This window comes from Colobus angolensis, unplaced genomic scaffold (assembly GCF_000951035.1).
Source record: "Colobus angolensis palliatus isolate OR3802 unplaced genomic scaffold, Cang.pa_1.0 Scaffold4, whole genome shotgun sequence".
NCBI classification, from domain to species: Eukaryota; Metazoa; Chordata; class Mammalia; order Primates; family Cercopithecidae; genus Colobus; species Colobus angolensis.
In genome coordinates, this window is record NW_012117376.1 from 8,960,504 (window position 1) to 8,987,044 (window position 26,541).

Here is a 26,541-nt window from a genome sequence, read left to right on the forward strand (position 1 = left end):
AGGGCTGCCCCTTGTCCCCCTCCCGGTTCTGCCCGCGTTTTCCTGCTTAAGGAGGAACCCCCTCCCCCAAGAGAGCGACCCTCTCTGGCAGCTGGAACGGCAGGGCTGCACAGAGGGGGGCGCTCCCTCCCCTCGGCCCAGTCCCCCAGCTCCGGAGGCAGGATGGAGGGTGTGCGCCCCCCGGAGCGACAGAGCTCTGGGAGAGCAGCTCCTGAGGACCCTGTCCTCGGGTCCGAGCACTGGCAGGGGACCCGAAGGCATCGAGTAGGGGTCCCCGCCTGCGTGGCGGCCTGGACAGGGCGGGTGGCGAGCGCCCGGGAGGCAGAGGGTGAGTGACGGGCAGGCGAATTGGAGCTGCCAGGTGGATAAACGCGACGGATGTGCGCATCGCCGCGCCCCCTCCCCCGGCTCGCCCCTCCCCCGCCACCCAGCGTCAAACGGGAGTCATCCCGGGAATCCCGGACCGGCCCAGGCCTTGAGACACCCCTCTCTTGCTGCTCTGCCCCTTACCCCACAGTCTTGCCTTGGCCCTTTCAGCTGCTGAAAGCCTTGAATTCCTTTATTGGTGCAGAAGGGAAGCTGGGGAGCCCTGAGGGGTTGAAAGAAAGGGGACTTGAGTGCGTTTGGGCAGAGTGGGATTCTTGGGCTTGCTGGGGTCAGGGGCATGTGGTGAAGGCAGCCCCCAGCCCCCTAGAGGAGGGGCCTTGGGTAGGGTTAAAAGTGAGAGGGAGACTACTCCAGTCAGCTCCTCACCCATCTCTGAGGGAGGAGGCCTTTTGATCCTCCTATCAGCCACCTCTGGCCCAGGAAGTTCTTCCTCAGAGCTGGCCTTAGTACCTCTCCTCTCTAACTCTTGTGCAGGGATTGGTCTGTGGTCTTCCTGGGTTTGGAGGCAGCCAAGCCACTTACGTTTCAACCCAAAGAGCCTTCCCAGAGGCAGTGCCCTGTACCTCAGCAGGCAAGAGGGTAGCGTTTATGAGGTCCTGAAAAGACGGAGAGGAGACAGGGCTGTGGGCTAGGCTCTGTGCTGGGAACTTGTTGGGAGGCTGATGAGGTATCTGCCATCCCGAGGGCAAGGCTCATGGTCTGCATTGCACAGAGAGGGAAACTGAGACTCAGGGAGGTTAATCATGACTAAGAGCCACTTGGGCTGCCTGTGAGACAAGGATCATCCTTCTAGGTCCTCTTCCCGGGGTGGCCCAGGGAGAGGCCTCTGGGTTGTCAGTGCTCCCAGGAGGACAGGCCTGGCTACACACAGGCAGGAGGGTCTTTAATGAACCAGTGGCTGTCTGTGACCCAGCTTGGAATTGGGTCTTTGCCTTATTTTGAATGATGGGAAGTGATATAAAAAGGCGCCCCAAAAGGTCTTATGTCGCAGCCGACACAGTGAGGGTCGCGCATGTCCAGGATGAAATCCCAGAATGAGCGTGAAGGTGTCTGAAGGAGACTGAGGGGAGGGGGGGTTTGGGTTGGGTTAAAAGTGGCTCCGTTCTGGAGAAGCCAGCCTGTGGCTGTGAAGGATGTGGACCTTGTGCTTCTTGATGGGGCGGGGCTGTGGAGTAGTGAGCAGCAGCCCAGGAGCGGGGTACGGGAGGGAGCCCCAGCTTCAGACACGCAAAGGAAGACCCCGCAGAGGATCCTGCCTGACACTTAGCTGTCATATGCCGAGCCTCAGAGGGCCAGATACTCATGTATGTTCTCACTTGAGAATGCGTGTGCACCTCTGTGCATGTGTACACATGTGAGCCTCTACACCCCTGTGTGTGCGTGTTCACTCCTGAGTGCATGTGACAGCATGAATCTGTGGGTTTCACCTGTCTGTATGCATGTCCGTGTGCATATGTATCCGTTCGTATGCAGAACTCCTGTGAACGTCTGTGCACTCACGCTTTGGTGTGTCCTCACGGCACAAGGGTGTTCAAACCCACATGTGTTGGTGTGTGTGTGAGGGGAGGTTCCCTGAGCTGCTGTAAGTGGGGGAGGGGAGGCCGGTTATAATGAGCCCCCACCTCCCCTCCACTGAGCAGCAGCGATGGCCTGAATTTTGCAGCCTGCTTAAAAATAATTGGGGGCAGCAGGGGGATTGGATGTCACTCATCATCAGCCGCTGGCTTTGCTAGTGCTGCAGCAGGTGGGGCGGGCTGAGCAGTTTGGGACAGGCATGATGTAGGGTGGGAAAGACCAGAGGTCTCATCCCTTTTTCAGCTCTGAGGAGGAGGGTGGGTGGGTGGGGGCAGAGGCACAGCCTGTCTGGCTTCTGCTGAAGAACTCCATGTGGGTCTTGGGAGGAGGGTGGGGTGGCTCCTTCGCAGTGAGTAGGTCTTCCTGGAGCTACTCCACCATCTCCTCCAGCCCCTGTGTGACTGGGAGGGGCAGATGCTTGCTTGGGCCTGGCTTGGAGGTACAGCACGAGGGGATGTGGCATCTGGGGCAGTGGGGAGCTCCATGGATGCTGCACAGGGACTGGAAAGTTAGGGTTCTAAATCCTGTCCCCCCTCTGCCCAGTGTTTATACTCCTAAAGACCCAAGGGGAAGTCTGTTCCCTGGGAGCAACTGTGTCTTGGGAAACTCTAGCCATACCTGTGAATTGTCCTGTGTTTCTGATTCAGTCCCCAGAGCTAATAGCTGGTCCATCTGGCCTGAAGCCTGAGCAGCAAGCACAGGGAAAGAGCAGAGGCTACTGGTGGAATAAGAAGGGCCTGGGCTGGGCCTCAGGTCCTGGGCTTGAGTCCCCTCTGGCCACCTTTGTGTGATGTGGAGCGGGTTGTCTCCCTTTTCCTAGCCCCATCTTTTCTCCTCTGATGTGGACCAACTGGGCTTTAGGGGCCCATGCAGTGCTGTGAGCGATCCTGTGGCATGGAGGAGGGAAGCCGTGTGGATTACTTGGGGGGTAGGATTGGAAGCGGGGCTGATTCAGACCACGCACTAGGTTCCATTTTCTGGGCAGTTGGATAGAGGCTGGGCAGGCTGTGGGCAGTGACACAGCCCTGGCCTGAGGGGTGGGAGGACACCTGCAGCTCTCCCCATCCTCAGCCCTTACCCACTCTGGCCTGACTGCTCTGTGTGTCTGTAGGGGTAGGGCTTGGGTCCTAGGTGCCCACCCACACCTGGAGTACATTCACACCTGTTGGGAGCTCAGCTTGGTGCAGCACTTTAAGGGAAGGTAGAAATCAACAAGTTCGGGTCCCCACTCTTAGGAACTGGAAGACCCACGAGCTGAATGAGCTAGTCTTAGGGAAATAGTATAGGAGAGAGGTCACGACTGGCTGGTGGCTTCACAGGGCAGGGGGTAGCAGGCCCTGAACCAGACCTTGGAAGATAATCCCATGGAGCTGGAGGGGAAGAGGGAAGTAAGAGGGGGAATTTCTGCTCCCAATTTACAGACGAGAAAACTGAGGTTCATGAGGGTCACCCAGCCAGCAGGCGGCTGGCTGGGTTGGGGCTCAAGCCCAAAGTCCCCTTGCTTGGTGCCTCTCCCCCTTGTTCCAACCAGGAAATCCACGGCAGTGATACATATGACATCCACACTGACAGCGCGCTCCTGTGGGCGTGGCTCAGGTTGTGCGCAGTTCCTGGCACACTGGCTGTAACTCCGCCCCTTTCTCTCCCTCTCAGTAAAGCAAGTGAGAATGACATTGTTCCAGGAATAACCTCAAATTGCTCTAATTTATAAAAAAGCAAATCGTAGTCAAACATCACCGCTTTGACAATTACCGCAGGTTACGTGTGACATGCCTCACAGCTGATCATGACACGCTGGGACTGAGAGCAACAGTTATGGAGAATACAGGTTGGATGGTGGGGCTGGGGCTTGGATCTGAATGTCAGGTAAATATGCTTGTAGTTGATGGGCTGACTCTGAGGAAACAGAACAATGGCAACAACAGCTACTGTTTCTTCAGGGTTCACAAGATTCCAGGCACTCTCCCGAGTCCTTTCCCTTCCTTATCTCGTTTTACCCTTGTAGGAAAACTGTGAGATAGGTACTATCATTGGTCCATTTTACAGGTAAGGAAACTGAGGCTCAGAGAGGTCAAGTCCCTTGTCTAAGTTCACACAGGTGGAGCTGGGTGACACTCCTCCAAAGACCATGGTCTTAACTATGAGGCCCACTCCACAGCTCACCATAGGAGGTTCAGGGCCCATGCTGGCTGTGCTGGGGGCCCACTGACCACTGTCTCTCTCCACAGGGCAAGGGACATAGGATGACCCCAGCCTGTCCCCTCTTACTGTCTGTGATTCTGTCCCTGCGCCTGGCCGCCGCCTTCGACCCCGCCCCCAGTGCCTGCTCTGCCCTGGCCTCGGGTGTGCTCTACGGGGCCTTCTCGCTGCAGGACCTCTTTCCTACCATCGCCTCGGGCTGCTCCTGGACCCTGGAGAACCCTGACCCCACCAAGTACTCCCTCTACCTGCGCTTCAACCGCCAGGAGCAGGTGTGCGCACACTTTGCCCCCCGCCTGCTGCCCCTGGACCACTACCTGGTCAACTTTACCTGCCTGCGGCCTAGCCCCGAGGAGGCAGTGGCCCAGGCAGAGTCAGAGGTGGGGCGGCCAGAGGAGGAGGAGGCGGAGGCGGCAGCCGGGTTGGAGCTGTGCAGCGGCTCGGGCCCCTTTACGTTCCTGCACTTCGACAAGAACTTTGTGCAGCTGTGCCTGTCGGCTGAGCCCTCCGAGGCCCCGCGCCTGCTGGCGCCTGCTGCCCTAGCCTTCCGCTTTGTCGAGGTCTTGCTCATCAACAACAACAACTCCAGCCAGTTCACCTGTGGTGTGCTCTGCCGCTGGAGTGAGGAGTGTGGCCGCGTTGCCGGCAGGGCCTGCGGCTTTGCTCAGCCAGGCTGCAGCTGCCCTGGAGAGGCGGGGGCCGGCTCCGCCACCACCACATCTCCAGGCCCTCCTGCTGCCCACACCCTGTCCAATGCCCTGGTGCCCGGGGGCCCAGCCCCACCTGCTGAGGCCGATTTGCACTCGGGGAGCAGCAATGATCTATTCACAACCGAGATGAGATATGGTGAGTCTGAGCAGGGCCTGGGTGGGGCGGGGTCTGCAGGGGCTGACAGTGTCCTTGGTGTCCATCCTGGCAGATCCTCAGCCATGCATGTAGCTGTTCACTGATGTCACCCCTCTGCTGATCCTTGACCAAATGTTGCAGTCACCAAAATGCATGGCAGTGAAACCTCACTCTTGAAGAGTTTGCAGACTGACTAGAAGAATGGGGGCACAGATCAGATAATGCAGGGTGATATATAAACCCAGGGAGGGACCTCCTAACTGGGCAGCCAGGAGAGGCTCCCTGAAGGAAGTAATGCAGGAACAGAGACCTGAAGGACAAGCAGAAGTGAGATGAGGGCATTCTAAGCAGAGGAAGAAGCGTGCACAAAGGCCCAAGGCTGGGAGTGATCGTGGCAGGCCCTGGTGCTGCAAGCTGAGAAATTTGCCTGGAGGCTGGAGTAGGCAGGGAACAGGGATGCATTCCTGTCCACACAGGTCAGTGAGTTTTGGCAGTTGCCCCAGGGTCAGGGCAGAGAGAGGCAAGGAAGAGTGTGCCTAGGTGAAGAGGCCTGAGCTTCCAGGCTGCCTTGGAGGGTTGGGCTGGCTCAGCTCCCGGTGTCTCCTGTCTCCTCCCTCAGGGCCCATGTCTTCTGGGACTGAGGCCGCCAGCTGCTAGAGCTTCCTGCTGACTGGGCAAAAGCTCTGCGAGCCCTTGAGTCCTGCCTGCTCCCACTCCCACCCCAACTCCCTCAGCCACGGCTGCCTTCTGCAGACCCTGCTTCCTGCAGCTTCAAGGCCCTGAGGGCCTCGGCTGGATCCTGTGTGCCCGCTGAACAGTGCTGGGCTGGGGACTGACCAGGAGACCTGAAGGGAACAGGGACCGATGACATGGGGATGGGAAGGAGGCAGGTCTGGGGTCTGTTCTGTAGCTCTGGGACTGACAGGGAGGCCTCTCCTCTCTCTGGGCCTCAGTTTCCCCATTTGGTATAACAGGTGCTGGCCTATCCTCATGAGGATCAAGGATGCAGGGATAGAGGATGGAAAGGGCATCTGGATTTCACTGGGAGAGTGTTTACAAGGAGAAGGAGTATCGTGTGAGGGCTGCTAGGAGTACTGGAGGAGTGCAGCCTGTCCCCAGCCCTGCTTTGCTGGCTAGAGCCCTGGAGTTGGCCTCTACCTTTGACTGTTACCTTCAGTTGATCCCTTTATTTATGGTGGGCAATGACTTCTTTGTAGAATGGGGAGGTATCCCTGAATTAATTAGAGGGGGTAGTTATCTTGAAAGTAGCCTGACCCAGTACTTTGGATGGGGGCCTTCTTGGCCTCTCCAGTGAGACATCTGGCATCGTGCCCATCCACGGCAAGTGCCCAGTGGCCTTGCTGTGGCCTCTCTCCCAGGCTAGCTTGGCCTCTAACGGCGGTCAATGAAGCTGTCCGAGTGACAGCCAGGCCGCGGGCAGGTTACAGGCCCTGGAGGCTGGCCTGGGATTTAGTGCCTGTAGGAAGAAATTGAATTTCGCTTCTTTGTTGAACATCGGCGGAGAACACCAGGCGTATATCAGGAGGTTTATGGCTCTTCCTGCATGGCCACCAATGCCTGTCACTCTGTGGGGGTCTCCCCCATCGTGCTCAGCTGCAGGCGGGTTCTTTTGTCTGGCTTTCCCTGCGGTCCATCGGCCCAGTGATCTGCAGTGGACGGAGCAAGGCTCTGCCCTCATGGGCGGGCACCATCTGGGCAGGCTGCCATGTGGAGCACAGAGCCAGGAGCAGCCAGCTGGGCTTGGTTGAAGCCGGAAGCAGGAGTTGGTTGGTAGCTGGGGTGTCTTTGGGGATCAGAGAGGGCCGGCGATGGGAAAGGCACCATCATCAGAACCTCTGCAGAGGCCTCTGGGGCTAGAGATGGGTGGAGATTGGATGCCTGATTATTCCTGGGCATGAGGCCAGGTGTCTCTTTGAGCAGGGAGCCCTGAGCTAGGGCTCCCAGCTGTTCCCAAGCCTGACCTCTGCTCTTGCCCCTTGTCCTACTTGGCATGTTTCCTTGGGGTTGCTTTTCAGGGAGGGCCCCTGTAGGGAGCTGGCATGGGATGATGTGGCATCAGCTGTCATAAGGGGGCTCACATGGCACACTGGTGCCCAGAGCTGGGCTGGCACAGCCCCTTCCCCTCCCTTGGCAGGCAGGAAGTTCTTCTATTCTGCCATCTCCTCCCTCCTGCCCAACCTTTCTAGTGCGAGACACAGCGGGCACATGACTGTTTATTCCACGTGTCAGGGCATGTCTGAGAGTCCGTGGCACCGTCTGTGCCTTGTGGCAGCACCACCTTTGCCAAGCCTTTGGTCCCCTCCATTCTTTCCCTTGTCTCCTCCCCACTGGGCTGCAGGAGAATGGACTGGCACCTGCAGCTGCCAGACCGAGAGCAAGATTCGTGGGGATGGTAGTGAACAGGTAGGGTGAGACCCTTGTCCTGGCCCCTCTCCCAGGCACCAGGGCAGGGAAGCTGTGTTCATCTACTCTGGGACACTGCTGAGGAGGATCCACAGCAAGGCCTTAGCAGGGTGGGCTTGGGCTGGTACCGGAAGAGCACTGGGCTGGGGGCTGGTGGGCAGTGACTGGGCGGAGTGCCTGGGACGCTTCAGAGCCGAGTGAGTTTGACAAGAGGGTACAGGCGCCTGTTAATTTCACGCAAACTGCCTTTGATAGATCTCTTGTTATTTTTGGTGAGTTGAGCCATAAATTTGTGCCATCTTGCTGCCGCAATCTGTTAAGTGGGGGGAAAGGAAGAAAAGAAAGGCAGGCAGGAAGGAGCTTGGTGGAGGACTGACACAGAGGCTGGCTGAGGCCAGGGCTGGAAGGTGGGCTGCAGAGGTAGTGCCAACTGCAGGGCTCAGCTCCTGAGGGCTGGTGCCAGCCTGCAGTTCCTGCCCACTGACCCGCTAATCCTGAGGAGGCATTGGGCAGTGGAAATGGCTGTGCCCAGTGACACTTGGGAGAAAGAACCCCGCCTCATGCACGCCTCTCTCCTTGGCCACAATCCCTACCTCCCCTGTGGGCACTGGCCTGCCCCTGGCTGCTTGCTGCAGGCTCACCCTCCCCATCACCAGGCTCCATCCTTGGGGTGTGGCCACCAGGTGAACCTGGGGTCTCCTGGGAGGCAAGAGTGGGCTCAAAGCCCCACCCTGCCACTGCTGCTCTGTGACTTGGTCAAGGTGCTGCCCATCTTGGGGCCTCAGAACCCCCAGTTATCTGTGTGTCACTCCCTGATCCAGCCCCCAGAAAATCCCCAGTGTTACCCAAACTCCTCAGCCTGGTGTTCAAGGCCCACCGGGGACCTAGCTACCACCTGCTTTTCAGCCTTCTTTCGAATTTTCCCTGACGCTTTCAACCGAGACTCCTCCCCTGGAATGGTCTTTGCCCTTGGTTATCCAGAACTCCTGCCTCCTTCTAAGCACTGCTCAAGCCCTGTCCCCTCTAGGAAGCTGATTTGCCCAGCCCTGTCCTGAGATTGGCATTTCCTTCCCAGCGCTCAGACCCTGCTGCTCCTTTTTGGCCATCCTGGTCTGGCAGCAGGAAGTGGGGACCTTCCCTGCCTGTTGGAGGCTCAGGCAGTGAGGAGGCAGAGTAGGGGCGGGGAGACCCAGCACACATGGTGGTGGTGTTTCCTGGAAGGTCCTTCCAGCCCAGATCTGTGCTGGGGGAGCTCTGTGTTCTCTATCATAGGGTGGGGAGTGGGGCCCAGACGTCCCCAGATATCTCAGCAGGGACTGAGTTCCAGCCAATGCCTCACACACATCTTCATGTCTTTATCAGAGTGGAGTTTGTGCCAGGCCTAGGGCTGGCTCTGAATGAGATAGGAGGAGAGCTGGGCACACTGTCTGCCCACTGGTGGGGGGGAGAGAGCACTGACTAGGACAGTGGTGGTCAAGGCCACAGACTGAAGTTGCCCAGTCTGGGTTCCGTTCCGGACCATACCACTGACTAGCTGAGTGACTGTTGATAAGTTCCTTCGCCCCTATTTCATCACCGGTAAAGCAAGGGTAGTGACAGATATTCCACAGAGCTGTGGGGTGGGTTCAGTGAGAGGATGAGAGTAAGTGCTCAGTGCCTGGCACATGGTAGGTGCCTAACAAAGTAGTAGCTGGGTCATCATAATTTAGTGTAATAGGTATGATTGTGACCCTGCCAGATGTCAAAGGAAGAGGAAGAGTAAGAGATTAAACCACAGAGGGGAGGACGGTAGTGTAAAGGTGATTTGGAGTTGGGTTTTAAGGAATGAATAGGAATTCACTAGCCTGTGAAATTTCTCTTTCAATCGTATCATTTTTAAAATTTAATATATTAAAAATAAGTTTCATATCTTAAATGGAAAGAGTATCATTTATCTGAAATAGAAGATATCCAAAGAAACAACCACAGTGAAAACAAAGTGCCATTATTAACTTCTAGCTAGATGCTTTGCCTACTTCTCCGTTTGTTAGAGAGAGGAATTAGCACACATTGGGGATGTGTTAAAGTCTGGGACTGCACAGGCTTTATTTCTCATGCAGTTGGAAGGATTAAAGTGACCATGTAATTTATCATCTAAACTATGGCACATCTGAGGTTATGAAGGGGAAGAGGTGGGTACCATCAATTACATCAGGACAACAGGCACAAACCAGACTATCCCATACAAACTGATGAAGAGACCTGGGAGAGCCTAATATCCTCAGTCCAGGATCCAGTGTTATTTAATGGCACATTTGTGAGCCACCCCAAGTCATCTTCCGCCCCATGCTTTGGGGAAGCTCTCAGGAGGAAGGGCTTTTGAGGTAGAGGAAACAGCCTGTGCAAGGGCGTGGAGGTGTGAACCACGCTGGGGGTAGGAGCTATAAAGAGACTAGATCTGCTGGATGGTAGCCTTAATGGAGGGAGACGGGGCCAGGACTTTGACTGCCATCCCAGGACACTGGGGCCTTATCCTCTTGGCCAAGGGCTTTATGGCAGCAAGAAACTGGGCGTTGTGGGGGAAGCAGGCTGAGTCAGACAGGATCCCTGCTCTCGAGGAGCTTCTGGCCACATGGGGGAGGTGGCAGGGACCCAGCTATCTCTGGTGGGAGGCTGAGTAGATAGGTCAGCAGCCTGGGGAGGAAGAATTATTGGAGGAGGGTGTCTGGCATTCTGGCTAGGTACATGATCTCATAGGGGTGCCCAGTTTCATTGGACTGCAGGGGTGGAGCCTGTGCCTTTCAAAAGCCACTTCTTTCCCCCACTGCGCCCTGTGATTCTGATACACTGTGGGGTGCAAGAAGCACTGCTGGGGATGGGGTGCCATGGAGGCACATGACAGAGCATATGTCAGGGGGATCAGTCAGCTCCTGCTTAGGGCTCTGGGGCCAGCCTCAGGGAGGAAGCAGGGAGCCCCGGGAAGGGACGATTGCTTTGTAAATCACAGCGCTCTCTCCCCGTGGAAGTGATGATTATTGTGGTTATTTTTAACACATTCATACCATAGTAGGCTGAGGGCACAGGACTGTGTGGAGTTTGGGGGGCGGGGTCCGTGAAGCACAGCATAGCAGGTATCTGCAGTCCTGTGCAAGTGGCAAAGAGCCTGTGCTCACCCCGCCTGCTGGCACCAGGGGTGAGGCAAGAGGATCCTCTGTATGGTTGGGGTGGAGGAACTCCCAGCAATATCTGGCCCATGTTTGCTGAATGCCTGTCTTCCCGGAAGCTAGGCCCTCTGGGCAAGAGAGTGGCATGGGAGACTGAGACCCCTCCTCAGGGACCACAGAAGGGATGAGCCCAGGATCCTCACAGCTGTAGAAGAAGGTGACCTGGGGACTAGGCCATAGAAAAGGGGACCAGCATATCCAAACACCTGTATTGTCAGTCTAGGAAGGCTTCCTGGAGGAGGTGGCAACTGAATGTAGATGATTTTGGCAGATTGCAATAGGGGGAAGGGTATTTCAAGGGCAGGGAATAGTGTTAGCAGATGTGTGGAGGGAGGAAAGCATTTGTACATTCTAGGGATAATGAAAAGGGGTGACATCTCCTTTTCTTTTTCTTTTTTGTTCTTTTTCTTTCTTTCTTTCTTTTTCTGAGACAGGGCCTCCTCTGTCTTCCAGACTGGAGTGCAGTGACACAATCATGGCTTACTGCAGCCTCAAACTCATGGCCTCAAACAATCCTCCCACCTCAGCTTCCCAAGTAGCTGGGACTACAGGCACATGCCACCAAGCCCAGCTAATTTTTTTGTATTTCTTTGTAAAGATGAGGTTTCACCATGTTTCCAAGGGTGATCTTGAATTCCTGGGCTCAAACAATCCACTCTCCTTGGCCTCCCAAAGTGCTGAGACTGCAGGGGTGAGCCACCGCATTCAGCTGACATCTCCTTTTCATTGAGAGTGGATTGTGCTCCAGGCAGTCCACATCTCTGGTTTCACTGAATTCTCACAATGAACCTATGTGGTAGGAAGTGTCCTCCTTACCTTCAGTTGAAGAATCTGAAGTTCAGAGAGGTGAGATGCCTTGCCCAAGGGTACACAGCAAGATGGTGGCAGAGCTGTCAATCAAACCCACATGTGTCTGGCTCCAGAATCTGTGCCCTTCCCACAGGTCCATACAGGTTTGCAGTGTGTTTGGCTGCCCAGTGGGGTGAGGGAAACAGGATTGGACAGGTCAGCAGGGGCCGGAGCATGCCAGGCTCAGAGTTTCACATTGGCTGTAGCAGTGGAGGAGCCACTGAAGATTTCGTCAGCTGGGAGTGGTGTGGTTGAGGCTGGGATCCCCAAAGCTCACTTTGGAGGTTACACAGAGGAGAATCAGGCTCACATCAGGGGAAAGGGGAGCAGGTGTGCAAAGGAGCAATTAGACAGTAGCACGAAAACAGGTTAAGAGGGGCGAGGACTAGGGACTTAGATGGAGGCGGGGAGTGACTTGGGGTCCCATGCAAATTAGGGAAGGTGTCTCCAAGGAGGTCCAAGTTGAGTGGCATTTTGTCAGAGCCAGTGCAGTACAGTGGAAAAAGCACGGCCTCTGGAGTCAGGCAGGCCTGGGTTTGAATCCCGCCTCAGCCTTTCTCCAATGTGAGACCTTGGAGCCTTCTTTCTCTTTAGTAAAATGGGGGAAACCAGCACTGATGAGGATGAAATGAGCTGATGCCGAGTGCATAGTGACTGGCATGTAGGAGTTGTGTAGTAAACGTTGCCTTGTTCAGAACAGAACAGGTATGAGGTCATCAGGTGGTCAAGTGAGGAAGTGTGTCCCAGGCAGCACATCTGTGCCCACGACTGGCAGCCCGATGGGAAAGCTGATAGATTGCAGGACTGCAGGCCTTGGGGCGCCTGGCCCATAAGCCGCTGAGCTCACTGGGTGGAACACTCAGGAGTTCTCGGGGTAGTCACGTCCCTCCTGGGGGCCCCTCCTGTCCTCTTGGACCCTGCCTGGCTCAGCTTCCTCGTGGCTTGCCCTGTTCTGACCTCAGGGCTGGCTGGGGCCTGCACACAGTGTGTGCTGCCTAAGTGTGTGTTTCAGTAAATGGTACCTCTGCTCTTACCTGTCTTCTTCCCCCTCCAAGGAGAACCAGCCTTCCCCTGTGTGGGAATAAATTGCTGGCCTCTCCTCTCCTCTGAGTGGGATGGGTGGGATTGGAGGGGCGGGCAGGCAGTGTAGGGCCTGGTTATGTGGCCCTGTGCTTGTACCTTCCCCTCTCTGGCCCAGCTCAGGAGGCCAGAAGAGGGATCCAAAAGCTGAACCTCGGACATGTTCTGATTTTCAAATAGGGTGGATTCTGGAAACCACTGACCCCCACCTGCTCCCTGCTCGCCCTGCCCCTCCTGTTACATTGTGGGGCTGGCCAGCAGATGGTCCGTGAGCGGTTAGAAGAGGAGCGGGGACCACAGGAAGCGGTGTGAGTCCCCGACAAGCAGGTCAGGCTGGTCTCTCACGTGTCCACATTTGGTGGGCACTGGATGCCAGACTGGTAGATACCCCAGACATGATGATGGCCAGGAAGCCCACACAGGAGCTGGATGGGAGGACTCTTAGCTGGATTTGCACCTCCAAAGTGTTTGTGAATAAATAGGGGCCAGAAGCCCTGTCTTTGAGCCTGTCTTAGTGGTCCCTGTGATGCAGGCTGGCATATCAAATCTGAATGCTGTTGCTGTGGGAAGGAGCTCATACTTTGCATGGGGAATCAGGATTACAAATGACCATTCCCCGTGAGCCCCATTGTGAGGGAAACTGGGAACAATGTATTCACTGGTGCTTATTTCTTGGTATTTCGCTGGGCTGAGTTTTGTGCTGGCATTCCCTAGGGGTCGAGGAGAGGACTCAGCCTTCCCTCAAAGGGCTTATGGCAGAGATTGGGGGGGTATTTCTGACAGTCAGAAGATGGACCCATCTGTGATGAAAGGGCACATAGAAGAGCGGGTGGCCAACTCTGCCTCGGGAGTTGACAATATGGAAGTCTCCATAGATGAGAGGTCATTTGAGGTGGGTTTTGAAGGTCAAGTAGGAGTTTTCTAGGCAAAGAGGGTGGGGGAACAAGCAGGTAGAAGTTTGAGAGGAGAGGGTGGGGGAACAAGCAGGTAGAAGTTTAAGAGGAGATGGTGGGCCTCTTGGACATGCTGAATTTGATGGTCAGAAGAACTGCTCAAGAGGCAGAAGGATATCCAGGAGTGGAGCACAGGAGAGGCAGGGCTGGGGGATGATGATTTGGGAGCATTGGTTCAGAGGGGGTTAATTAAGCCTGCGGGGAGTGCATGCAGTGAAAACAGGACAAAGCATGGACTCCTGATATGGGAAACAGCAGGAAAATAGACCACTCAAGGAGATGGGGACAGGGTAGCTAGAGAGGTGGGAAACCAGGAGAGTGCTTCAAGGCAGGACGAGTCAACAGGACCAAATGCTGCTGAGGGGTGAAGCAAGACCAGGTCTGCAAAGCGTCCACAGGATTTAGCAACACGAAGGGCGCTGATGACTTTATCAAGAGCACGTTCAGCAGAGAGATGTGGGCAGAAGCCAGACTGCAGTGGATTAACAGGGGAGGTGACATTTGAGCCAGGAAGTGGTGTGTCAGGTGAAAAACCAGAGTGCCGGCTGCGGACCAGTCACTGATGGTGGAGGGAAGCAGAGGGTCAGAGGAGGGCCTGTCCAAGAAGGGAGGAGGCCTGGATCCGTTCCTGGGCTGCCGCAAGGGGAGAATGCTGACGGGTGCTGACGAGAGGGGATAATGGGTGGAGCCCTCCTGAAGGCAGGAGGAGGGGGATGCAGGCCCAGGCCACAGAGCTGGCCTTTGTGGGGAGAAGGGCTGCAGGGAAGTTGGTAGTTGGAGAGGCTGGGCAAGAAGTTGGGGGCTCCCGATGTCGAGGTCATCGCTGAGTGAGTGGGCAGAGATGGGCTTGAGGAGAGAGAACAAGGTGCAGTATGGCCACAGTGGGGAATGAGGAGGGAGTAGAGCCAAGAAGGGCCACTGAGAAGCCCCGGGTGCCCAGCGGATGTGGAGCCCCCTGAAGCTGTCATGGTGCCAGTTGGCACAGCCATAGATTTCTTCAGCAGCCTGGGGGTGGGCGTGGAGAGGGTAGCTTGTCACAAGGCTCCAGGACTGGGGACGGCTGAGCGGGCATGACGGAAGGGCTGGGGGAGGGGATCGAGGAGCTGGCACGCCTGGCCCTGCCACCTTGGGACCACCTCTGTGGTCCCAAGAGAGGCAGGGGCCAAGTGGAACTGCAGGTGCTATTCAGAGGGAGTAGGCTCGGGTAGCACATGAGGGGCTGGAAGGGGTGGAGGCTGTGAAGAGAAGGGAGATGATAAAAATCAACGAAAGCAACTGTCTTCTGAGTACTTGCCGTGTGCCAAGCAGGGTGCTGAGGGTTTCAGGGCCCTCCTGGCAGGGGGTCCTCACTTGAGTCCTGGGGGCGGAGTATAATGAATGTTGTTCTCCAGGGGATAAAGCAGGGTCAGAGAGGTGAAGAGACCTACCTGAGGCCACGCAGCTGGTCAGTGTCAACACCCCATTTGGGATCCAGGGTTAACTCACTCCAAAGCTCTTCTGGGAGTCCAGGTTTCAGAGATGGAGAAATTTCAGGGACCGTGTGGATCAGGCCCTGGGGCTGGTGACTGACGTGGAGGGAAAGGCCCCAGAGTGAAAGAGACCAGAGGCTGAGCTGGATGGCAGTTCCGAGCCCCCAGGCAGCAGGTTTGCTCAGGCTGGCAGCTCCTCATGCTTGGTGAGAGCTTCCTCTCAGCTGCAGTGCCTGGGCTGGGCAGCAGGGGGCAGGAAGAGGCAGCCCTGGTGGCTCTCTTCACACTCAGAGCGCCTGTCAGGTGCTGCCGGCTTTTAGAATTAGGAAGGAGCCTGGAGGTGGGGGAGAGGAGCACCTAATACTCTGGGGACAGCATGGGGTGAGCCCATCCTCAAAGGCTCTTCTAGTCCCACCTGCTCATGCAGAGGCTGCTGGGCCTTTCCCTTCTGTGCCCATGTCTGCCCCTCCCTGACACCCCATTGTGAGAGAGGGCCCTGATGAGCTCATGTCTGTGCAGGAGGGCCAGGCTTTGGAGAATGGAAGCTACCAGGGCTAGTAGTGCTTCCAAGGCCTAGACCAGACACATAAATCAGGGCAGCTGAGAGCCTGGTGAGGCCAGGGTGAAGGTAGCCTAGCCTCCTCAAGCACCTGCTGCTCTCCTGGCCTCAGGGCCAGCAGGAGAAAGGTCTGTTGAATGCGGGCACCCGCCCTAGGCCCGTTGGGTCTCATGGGGTGGCATTCTGACCTGTGCCTCCAGGTCATAGTCCAGTGCTGCTTGAGGAGCATGAACTGTATCTCAGAGATAGGCTCGGGGCCGGGGTTGCAGCAGCTCAGCTTGGATGTTTCTTCAGTCTCTAGAAGTCAGTCCAGTGGAGGAGCAAATGCAGCTGTGTGCTCTTGGACAAGGCACTTCCCCTTTCTAGCCCTCAGTTTCCTCATCTGTAAACAGAGATGATGGTTCTTCTTTCCAGTGAGAGGACTAAAGGAGAGGGGTATGGGCCGCACTTGGCACGGAAGCGTTCCCAGAGCTCTTTCATGTGGGTGGCCGTACCCTTTAAATCTCCCCCACATCTGGCTGAGGCAAGAGGTGGAAAAGATGATTGTGAGGCCAGGGGCTAGTCCTGTGTAGCCTTCTGAACCTAAGTTTCCTTGTCTGAAGCAGTAGTGGTGGGGCAGAGGGCAGAATGTGATCCTGAGAGAGCATGATGCAGTTGGTTCCAGGCCCTCAGGCGGAGGGCAAGCAAGGCTGCCTTCACTGTGCCACTGTGGCAGGACCTAGCTGGCCTTTGCTGAGCCCCTGCCACCACCTCCGTGTTCCAGGTGAGGAGCCGGAAGAGGAACCGAAAGTGAAAACCCAGTGGCCGAGGTCTGCAGATGAGCCTGGGCTATACATGGCGCAGACAGGTAACTCGGGCCCGCCTCCCTTCCTCTGCGGCGGGGGCCCGACTGTGTGCGTCTGGTGGCATGTGTGCTTGGTGTGTGCCTGTCTGTCTCTGTCCTGGAGTTCAGTCGCATCTGTGCCACATGAAGCTTGTGGGAAGGGCTGGGTGGCCTCCTGAAGGGCCTGTTACTTGGGGTCAGTGTAGAAGGATCCCTCTGATGCCTGCCCCCACCTTACTGCCGCTCCCCCTATCCCTATGAGACTGAGTGCTTGGGAGGTGCCCCCTGCCGCCGACGCTGTCCCTCTCTCGTAGGCGACCCGGCGGCTGAGGAGTGGTCCCCGTGGAGCGTGTGTTCCCTGACGTGTGGGCAGGGTCTGCAGGTGCGGACCCGCTCCTGCGTGTCCTCCCCCTATGGGACCCTGTGCAGCGGGCCCCTGCGGGAGACCCGGCCCTGCAACAATTCAGCCACCTGCCCAGGTAGGCCCATCCTCCTCCCCACCCCATCTGCCTGCAGGGTTAGGTCCTGCCTGGGACTCAGGCAGATTAATCTCCAAAATGGTTGGTTGCCTCCTCCTTTCATTCAACAAATGTGGCTGCTCCCCACACCATGCCCAACTGTGCACCATGCCAGCCTGGCGCAGGGCACTGGGGACACAGATGGATCAGACCAGGGCCCATGCTACTGGGTCCGGTTCTGGGCACATCATTCCCCTAATGCCTGCATCCTGGTAACCAAGGCTCGTGTTTTTACCGACTCCGCTCTGGCCATATCAGTAGCTTGTGCACTTTCCCACCTCCCTGCATTTGCTGATTCTTGTCCTATCCTTCCTCCCCCACCTTGGCTATTCAAATTCAGCCTGTCCTTCAAGATCTAAGACAAATGCCACTTCCCTGACCTTCCCCTCCCTCCTTTGGGCTCCCCCTCTCCAGGGAGCCTCCCCCAAGCCTCCCTCAGTTGAGTGTGTAGTTGTTAAGGAAATGCATGTGCTTGCTTGAGACAGTAAGGGCAGGGCAGCCTCAGCCAGTCCTGCTCCTTGCTCCCTGAGGGGGTGAAGTGGGGCCTAGGCCATGCCAGTGGTATTGTGGATTTAGAGCAGGGCCTACCTGCTCTAGAGGTACCTAGAAGGGCTCTTGGTACCTGGGGGTGTAGCAGGAGTTTGCAAAGGCCTGGGGGCAAAGCTGTGTTCCAGAGTGTGAGCTCGGTGTGTCGGTGTCTGTGTAGAGGTTCATGTTTATTTGTGTGTCTATGCGCTTGGGGCTGGGAAGGGCACTTCTCTCGCCCCCGGACTGCTGTGTTTTATTCAGGCTCTGGGTCTAGGGGTGGGGTGGGGAGGGGTGGAATGGCGTGGATCCTGGGTCCTTTCCTGAATTTTCCTGTGCCCTCAGGAGAGGAGGACCCCTGGTTCTCCTCCTCTGTTGGTCCTGGCCTCCTTGCCCAGGCGTCCACAGGGGCTGCCCTATGTGAATTAGGACCAGAAGCCTGGGTCTTGCACATCCCTTCGAAGGGTCGCCCCTTGGTGGGGCCCTGGGAGATCCCCCTGTCAACAGAACCCGGGGCAGAGCCAATGAGGAGCAGCCGCAGAGCTGCGGAGCTCCTGATTGGTGGGCGGATGGGCAGGCTGTGGTGGTGGGCGGGGCCATGGTGCTGCCCAGCCACCGGCCACGTGCTTCCTTGCAGTGCACGGCGTGTGGGAGGAGTGGGGGTCCTGGAGCCTGTGCTCCCGCAGCTGCGGGCGGGGGTCCCGGAGCCGGATGCGGACCTGCGTGCCCCCCCAGCACGGCGGCAAGGCCTGCGAGGGTCCCGAGCTGCAGACTAAGCTCTGCAGTATGGCTGCCTGCCCGGGTCAGTAGCGCCCGTGGGCTTCCATGAGGGCGCTGCCCAGCCCGGTGGGGGGTTGGGAGACCTGGGGAGGCAATCAGGTCCAGTGACCTGCCCCTGGGAGCCCCATAAACTTTGACCAAGCATGGGGAGACTGGAGAAGTATGCCTGCCTGTGTGCGAGGTGACCCCCTAGCCCTGACTTGAGTTAGTACCCTGTGACTCCATCAAAAGGGGACCACTCTTTCTCCAAGTCCTGGGCTGCCCTTGCATTTTGGTGCATGACTGTGAGAGGACACAAAGTTCGGCTGAAGTGCTGGCAAAGATCAGAAGACGCCCCTGCAGCCCCTTCCCTTAGTCAGAAGTGGGTTGTGCCTGGTGCTAAGAGGAGAGGTGCCCTGTATTTCTGGGACTGGTGGCAGACAGGCAGCATGAGACCCAGGCACTACCTGCTCACTCCAGCCTCCCTCATAACCCCCTCCCCTCCCCACTCCAGTGGGTCTGGCCTGGCTCAAATCTGAATGCCTAGCAGGCTCTGGGTCTCCCTCTGGTGCTCCACACCACCAGCCGTCACACATCCTGCTCAACAGCCACCCCTGCTTGTGTCTCCCCATGCAGTGGAAGGCCAGTGGCTAGAATGGGGTCCCTGGGGCCCATGCTCCACGTCCTGTGCCAATGGGACCCAGCAGCGCAGCCGGAAATGCAGTGTGGCGGGCCCAGCCTGGGCCACATGCACGGGTGCCCTCACTGACACCCGGGAGTGCAGCAACCTCGAGTGCCCGGGTGAGTGCTTGGCACAGGGGTGGCAGGTGGCAGCTCTGGCCATGGGGGCACCTGGGCCCACTCATGCCTCCCCTCTCCCACAGCCACTGATAGCAAGTGGGGGCCATGGAATGCATGGAGCCTGTGCTCTAAGACGTGTGACACAGGCTGGCAGCGCCGCTTCCGCATGTGCCAGGCCACGGGCACGCAGGGCTACCCCTGCGAGGGCACCGGAGAGGAGGTGAAGCCTTGTAGTGAGAAGAGGTGTCCAGGTACTGCCCTAATGACCCTGGGGGCTGGGGGCCCCATGTACGGGCCCAGCTGAGCCTTACTCTTGCACCCACAGCCTTCCACGAGATGTGCAGGGATGAGTACGTGATGCTGATGACGTGGAAGAAGGCAGCTGCTGGTGAGATCATCTACAACAAGTGCCCCCCGAACGCCTCAGGTAAGGGGCAGGTGGCTTTCCCCGCCACCACCACCCCTGCCATTCTCATTGCCCCCCTTCTGCACCCCCAGCCTCTCTGAGGTGTGGAGGAGTGTGGGTGAGAGCTCAGTCCCCATGCCCAGACCTCTGTCCTATTGCCCTGCAGGGTCTGCCAGCCGCCGCTGTCTCCTCAGTGCCCAAGGCGTGGCGTACTGGGGGCTGCCCAGCTTTGCTCGCTGCATCTCCCATGAGTACCGCTACCTGTATCTGTCAGTGAGTGTGCCCTGCTGGGCTGGGGCACCGCAGAATCTGTCTCAGACTCTGCTAAGGGGTGGAGGGAGCGTGATTCTCGCTCATTCCCACGTGCCTTGGCATATGCTGTGCCCACTTCTGCCTGGCTGTGCCTCTCCTTGTCTGGCAAACTCCTACTCATACCTCAAGGCCTGACTCTCAAGTGTTTTCTTTTATCCCTGGTGCCTACCTCTGCACTCCTGCAGAATGAGCTCCTCAGTCATTAGGTGCTCATCCAAGTATCTGTGTGTGCTGCTAGACTGGGGCCTCCTGGAAGGCAGGGGAAACGTTGAATTTAGTTTTGTGTCCCCAGTGCCCAGCCCAGGGCCAGTCATGGGGTAAGAGCAGTGTCAGCAAATATGTGTACACGTTTGACTGTAGCTGGGTAATTGTGTGAATGCATTTAGAGCTTGTGTTGAGAGAGAGTGAGAGAGAGAAAGAGAGACTGTGTGTGTGTGTGTGTGTGTGTGTGCGCGCGTGCGCGCACGCGCCCACACACTCATTACACATGACCCCTTTGGGATGGGGAGGTACCCTGTTCCCATACTGTGCTTGTATCTTTCATATGTACATCTGAACACCTTTTTTTCTCTAGGTGTTTCTATTTCAGTCTTTTTTAAAGTACCCTTTGGGATTCTCTCTGTCTTTATGAGTCTCTTTCTCGGATTCTGTCTCCCCTGTGCGCCCCTTTGAGCCTCTTTGACCCTTTCCCCGTTTCTCTCCCTGTGGATGCAAGCAGTGGGTGGACTGGAGTGGGATGGGCCAGGGTCTGGTTCCAGCTCCTAACACTTCAGTGACTGTGGCCCCCTCATCACCTACAGCTTAGGGAGCACCTGGCCAAAGGGCAGCGCATGCTGGCGGGCGAGGGCATGTCACAGGTGGTGCGCAGCCTGCAGGAGCTACTGGCCCGGCGCACCTACTATAGTGGGGACCTGCTCTTCTCTGTGGACATTCTGAGGAATGTCACTGACACCTTTAAGAGGGCCACCTACGTGCCCTCGGCTGATGATGTGCAGGTACCGCCTAGGAGGAAGGAGGGTGGAGGGTGGAGAAGGCCCAGACTGAAGGGGGAGGCCAGGTACCTAGGCAGAGTCTGCTGCAGAGGCGGCAAGTTTGGCTGTAGTGGGGGAAGCCCCCTGTTCCCTGGGGCTAGGACCCCCTGCCACTCATTGCTCTCTCCCCAGCGCTTCTTCCAGGTGGTGAGCTTCATGGTGGATGCGGAAAACAAGGAGAAGTGGGACGATGCTCAGCAGGTGCGGGGCACAGCTGCCAGCTTCTCCTCCTGTGACCCACCCTGCCTTGGACCCTTACACACTCTCTGTCCCCAGGTGTCCCCTGGCTCTGTGCACCTGCTCCGTGTCGTGGAGGACTTCATTCACCTGGTGGGCGATGCTCTCAAGGCCTTCCAGAGCTCTCTGATTGTCACGGACAATCTAGGTAGAAGGAGGCAGGCAGGGGAGGGGGTCCTGAGTGTGCCAGAACTCAGGAGGTTCCGTCTTTCCTCTACCTAACCCTGTATTTGTGTCTTTCTCTCCACATTCCACCCTCTCCTTCCCTGTGTGGTCTGTTTCTCTGTATACGTCTCTCTGTCTCTGTGTTTGTACCAACTTCGGTGTCCTCATCTACCTTTCCTGGTACGTGTTTCCCTTACATCTATCTCTTCCCCTGGTCTGCCACCCTTTGCCTCTGCCCCTCTGTCTGTCTCTGCCCACCCTTCTCCCACCGCAGTGATCAGCATTCAGCGAGAGCCCGTCTCGGCTGTGTCCAGCGACATCACGTTCCCCATGCGGGGCCGCCGGGGCATGAAGGACTGGGTGCGGCACTCAGAGGACCGCCTCTTCCTGCCCAAGGAGGTGCTCAGCCTCTCCTCCCCAGGGAAGCCAGCCACATCTGGGGCAGCAGGCAGCCCTGGCAGGGGGAGGGGCCCAGGAACGGTGCCCCCTGGCCCGGGCCACTCCCACCAGCGCCTCCTCCCAGCAGACCCCGATGAGTCCTCCTACTTTGTGATTGGTGCTGTGCTCTACCGCACCCTTGGCCTCATCTTGCCGCCCCCCAGGTGAGTCCTGGGGATGGGTGGATGGGGCTGCTGAGGGTCCAGGAAGGCCCAGGTAAGGGAAGGAGGACTGAGCCGGTGCTGGCTGCAGAGATCCACGGCAGCCTCCTCCGCCTTCAGGAACCCCTTGCCTGGCTCTGGATACATGCTTCTCAAATATATCCATGCTGCTCCCAGAGGCTGGGCTGCCACCCATGGGGTGATGGACAGAGCTGTAGACCTCACCCGAGGTCCTGGACCCCACTGAGCTAGGCCTTCCCCTAGGTCTTGGCTCCCTGGAAACCTCTGCCCCCCCCCCCCCATCCAAAGCGGCTTCAGGTTTTCTGACGGAGGCTGGCATCCGCTGGCAGGAGCTGACTTCAGTACCTGTTCCCCAGGCCCCCACTGGCCGTCACATCGCGGGTGATGACAGTGACTGTGCGCCCCCCTACCCAGCCTCCAGCCGAGCCCCTCATCACTGTGGAGCTCTCCTACATCATCAATGTGAGTGGAGATCCATGCAGAAACCCTGGGTGCACCCCAGCCTGGGTGGCCAGAGGCCTGTCTGGTGGGAAGCACTCTGTCCCTGATGGTGGGCTGAATGTTGGACCTGTGTGGGAGGTGCTGTGGCCCCCATGGCATGGGCAGTGGTGGGGTGTGGTGAACTTCCCTCTTTAGACTGCACTCATGTCTTCTGCTCCCTAGGGCACCACGGATCCCCGTTGCGCCAGCTGGGACTACTCCAGAGCGTGAGTTGGGTGGCTCCTCTGGGTGAGGAAGGGAGCAGCCCTAGGGCCCCTTGTCAGAAAGGGGTCTCCTGCCTGAAAGGCAAGAGGGATTTTTGGTGCCATCCTAGCCTAAGGTGTCAAGAACATATCCTGGGACTCCCTGCTGTTGCCTCATGGATGTGGCCTTACTGTGGGTTTAGCCTGTCCTTGGGCAGTGGCCAGGACTGGGGGCAGGGCCATGTAGCTGGCCTGGGGCTCACTGAATCTCTCCCCTACCCAAGAGATGCCAGCTCAGGAGACTGGGACACTGAAAATTGCCAGACCCTAGAGACCCAGGCAGCTCTCACCCGCTGCCAGTGCCAGCACCTGTCCACCTTTGCTGTGCTGGCCCAGCCGCCCAAGGACCTGGTGAGTGGAACAGAGGTGCCTGGGCTGGACAAGGGAGAAGGCCCTGGGCTTCCAGCAGCCATCAGTGATGGTGTTGGCAGGCACCTGGGTGATCCTGAATGTGCATCTGCAGGTGCACTTGTGGGATTGCACTTGGATGTCTGTGCCCCTGGGATTGTGCTGACAGCAGTGATATTTGCCTGGGGGTATGCAGCAGTGGCCAGTTTGTGTGTGTGTGTGTGTGTGTGTGCGCGCACATGTGTGTGTCTGGTTGTGGGTGGAAGAGTGCAGGTGACTGAGTGTAAATATGTGTCCACGTGGATACCTGGGTCTGTTCTGTGCATGCATGAGTACAACATCTAGAAGGTGTTGCCCTTCTGCCTATGGGTATGCCAGTCTGTGGTAGATGAAGGAACGGGGCACCCCTGCAGCTCCCCTCTCCCAGCAACCCATCTGACCGTCTACCCATCTGACCGTCTGCCCATCTGACCGTCTGCCCATCTTCTCCAGACCCTGGAGCTGGCGGGCTCCCCCTCGGTCCCCCTGGTGATCGGCTGTGCGGTGTCATGCATGGCACTGCTCACCCTGCTCGCCATCTATGCCGCCTTTTGGAGGTAGGTCTGACACCTGGCTCTGGTGGCTGGCGAGGGGGGAGGGGCGCGGGAGGTGGCCAGCCACACCAGGTCGGGTAGGGCAGCCAGCGCCTCTGTCTCTGCCTGCTGTGCCCCGGCAGGTTCATAAAATCTGAGCGCTCCATCATCTTGCTGAACTTCTGCCTCTCCATCTTGGCATCCAACATCCTGATCCTCGTGGGCCAGTCCCGGGTGCTGAGCAAGGCAGGTGCAGGCTTCCAGGGCTGCCAGGGTGTGAGCGGGGTGGAGGGGTGAGGGTGGAGAGCTCAGTGTGTTGTGTTTGCTTGTATGTCCATCAGTGGTGGCGTGTGCGTGCCCCATGCTGAGATCAGAGTGTGTATGAAATAGTGTGTAAGACCGTATGTGAAGACGTTGGAGAGGGGGTGTGTACTCAAGTGAGGAACGTCTGTGAACATCAGCAAGCGTGTGTATGAGCTGAGCGCTGGGTGTGTTTTGGGCAGGTGGCATTGGGCCTCCTTGTGTCTGTGAGCATGTGGGAGCCTGAGTGAGGCCTCCTTTGCCACCTACCTGTGGATGACTGGTGCAGACCGTTCCCTATGCCCCCTTGGCCTTCTCTGCACAGCACCAGGCACGGGGCCTGCCCGGCTGTGATGTGGCAGGTGCTTATGTCTGTCCCCCTCCCTGCCAGCCCCGTCTGTGCGTGGGCGGCCTGCCCACCCGCCTCCCTAGATGCCGAGTGCTGTGTGTGTGTGTCACCAGGCCCGTGTCGTGCTGTGTGTGGGTGCAGGAAGGCGGGGGAGCCAGGCAGGGCTCTGTGGGGGGCGGGGCTCAGGTGGGCGGCCGTGGCAGCGCCCAGCAGCGGGCGTGGGAAGCCCGGCGCCTCCTGCCCTGGCGGCTGCTCAGGGCCACTCCCTCCCATTCCCTCTCCCTGCAGGGCGTGTGCACCATGACGGCTGCCTTCCTGCACTTCTTCTTTCTGTCCTCCTTTTGCTGGGTGCTTACCGAGGCCTGGCAGTCCTACCTGGCTGTCATTGGGCGGATGCGCACCCGCCTCGTTCGCAAGCGCTTCCTCTGCCTGGGCTGGGGTGAGCAGGGCCAGTGCTGGACTCTGCTGCTGGGCCTTGGTGGGCAGGGGCAGCAAGAGAGGTTCAGCTTTGGCCCTGGCCCAGCTCTCTGGGCACAGGGGTCAGCTGGGCTGGGAGCCTGGGAGAACAAGGGGTCCCTGAAGACCAGCAGCCATCTCACTCTGGCGCCCCCACTCCCCCAGGTCTGCCTGCCCTGGTGGTGGCCGTGTCTGTTGGCTTTACCCGAACCAAAGGATACGGTACATCCAGCTAGTACGTGGGCCTCCCGTGGTGGGTGGTCGGGGTTAGTGGATCTGTTAGGGAACTGGACTGGGCGGCCAGCTGAAATCCTGGCCCGTGCCTGTTGTGGGTCTTTGGGCAAGTTCCTCCCCATTTCTGAGCCTCAGTTTCCCTGACTGAGGGAATGTGCTGGGACTGGGTAATCCCTAAGGGACTGTTTAGCTCAGGAGTCTGCCTTGTGTCATCCCCATGGGAGCACTGGGGGATGAGCCTAATGTTCTGGACCTTTGTTGGAGGGGAAACCAAGGCTCAGCAGGAGCCAGTGGATCGCTCTCACTGTCTGGGGCTCAGACTGCACTGGTGATGTGGGCATGGCAGCCTGGGAGGACTGAGGGATGGTGTTTGAGGGTGGGGAGGGAGGCTGCCGGGTGTCTGACACCCTTCTTCTCCCCCACCCCAGCTGCTGGCTCTCCCTGGAGGGCGGCCTGCTCTACGCCTTTGTGGGCCCTGCAGCCGTCATTGTCCTGGTACGTGCCCGTTCAGCATCCTGGAAGGGGCGTGGCCCCAGAGGGTCATCCTGTTTCTCCCTCTACCTCCTCCCTGCACTCCAGCTCCCACGTGGGAATTTCCCTGCCAGGAGGGCACCTGGTGATCCTGTCTCCCCCACTCCACTCCACTGGGCCCCCAGGTGAACATGCTCATCGGAATCATCGTCTTCAACAAGCTCATGGCACGTGATGGCATCTCCGACAAATCCAAGAAGCAGAGGGCCGGGTAAGGGGAGGGCCTCTGAGACTTGGCCTTTCTGGAAATGGTGCAGGGAGGGAGGGACATGGGTGCTCTTGGAGACTCAGGGCTCGATGATGCGACCGGGGCTCCCCAACCTTGGTGCATCAAGGTTGCAGGCAAGGTGGGCACCCGGAGTGCTCAGCCGCAGCCCCTCACCCACCCTAACCCAGCTCTCTCTCTCTCGTCTGCCCTCCCCTCCCACCCCACTCGGGGCTCACTCTGCCCCATCTCCCGGCTTCCCATGTGTTTCCCCTCCTTCTCCCATGTCTGTGCCGCCCCCGAGGTCGGAGCGGTGCCCCTGGGCCAGCCTGCTCCTCCCCTGCTCAGCGTGTGGAGCGGTCCCCAGCCCCCTGCTCAGCTCAGCCTCGGCCAGGAACGCCATGTTAGTCGTGCCCCCTGGGGGGCGGTGGGGGTGGGTGGGGCAAAGGAATTGGGAGGGGCAGTGCCCATGGTGGGGGGAGGAGGAGGGATATCAGCCCAGTGCCCTGGAAAGCTTGCCCTTTCCTGCCAGCCGCCACACACTCTCAAGGGTTCGGCAAGAGGTGGCCAAGGCGATGAGGAGTGGATGTCTGTGCTTCCCACAGGTGCCCGGTTCCTTCGCCCACCCTTGGATCCCGCCCCTGCCCTCACTCCCAGCTAATGTTCTATCCTGCACAGCCCCACACTCCCAACCTACAGAGACTCAGACAGTCTTAAGCCTTAGAATTTTTGAGCTATAGAACGTTAGAATTAGAATGATAGAATCTTAGAATAAGACAATCAGAAGCTAAGAATGTTAGAATGAGTGAATCATTGAGTCTTATCATCTGTCATAGAATCTGAGACTTAGCATTTCAGAGGCATTGAATCTCACCCTCAGTTGGAGACAGAGAATCATGGAGGCAGAGAATTATTTCACTGAGACCCCCGCCCTAGCATCTGAGAATCTTAAAATCCCAGCTATGCGAGGGTAAAACGAATCCACAAAGACCGTAGGCCCAGCCTCCCACCCAGGGCCTGAAATCCATCCGAGCCTCCCTGCTTAGTGATGTCCAGCTTTAT

At 57.9% G+C, this 26,541-nt stretch overlaps 1 protein-coding gene across 3 annotated transcripts in view; it reads left to right on the top strand.

The window, feature by feature from the left end:
• The window catches only part of ADGRB2 (adhesion G protein-coupled receptor B2), a 36,959-nt gene that overhangs the window by 2,942 nt on the left and 7,476 nt on the right, over positions 1-26,541 (top strand). The window contains exons 2-25 of one of the 3 annotated variants that reach the window (XM_011955450.1): positions 3,494-3,623; positions 3,720-3,798; positions 4,191-5,007; positions 16,308-16,391; positions 16,682-16,846; positions 18,048-18,212; positions 18,806-18,970; positions 19,054-19,221; positions 19,296-19,397; positions 19,543-19,649; positions 20,489-20,683; positions 20,852-20,920; positions 20,996-21,104; positions 21,396-21,723; positions 22,098-22,203; positions 22,405-22,448; positions 22,709-22,835; positions 23,325-23,428; positions 23,548-23,650; positions 24,342-24,492; positions 24,675-24,744; positions 25,172-25,238; positions 25,400-25,485; positions 25,784-25,882. In XM_011955450.1, the coding sequence (XP_011810840.1) occupies positions 3,778-3,798; positions 4,191-5,007; positions 16,308-16,391; positions 16,682-16,846; positions 18,048-18,212; positions 18,806-18,970; positions 19,054-19,221; positions 19,296-19,397; positions 19,543-19,649; positions 20,489-20,683; positions 20,852-20,920; positions 20,996-21,104; positions 21,396-21,723; positions 22,098-22,203; positions 22,405-22,448; positions 22,709-22,835; positions 23,325-23,428; positions 23,548-23,650; positions 24,342-24,492; positions 24,675-24,744; positions 25,172-25,238; positions 25,400-25,485; positions 25,784-25,882 (3,452 nt within the window). In that variant the 5' untranslated portion in view covers positions 3,494-3,623; positions 3,720-3,777. Of the gene's footprint in view, positions 1-3,493; positions 3,624-3,719; positions 3,799-4,190; positions 5,008-16,307; positions 16,392-16,681; positions 16,847-18,047; positions 18,213-18,805; positions 18,971-19,053; positions 19,222-19,295; positions 19,398-19,542; positions 19,650-20,488; positions 20,684-20,851; positions 20,921-20,995; positions 21,105-21,395; positions 21,724-22,097; positions 22,204-22,404; positions 22,449-22,708; positions 22,836-23,324; positions 23,429-23,547; positions 23,651-24,341; positions 24,493-24,674; positions 24,745-25,171; positions 25,239-25,399; positions 25,486-25,783; positions 25,883-26,541 lie in introns of those variants that run through there. The other 2 variants (XM_011955451.1, XM_011955449.1) reach the window with 2 other exon arrangements.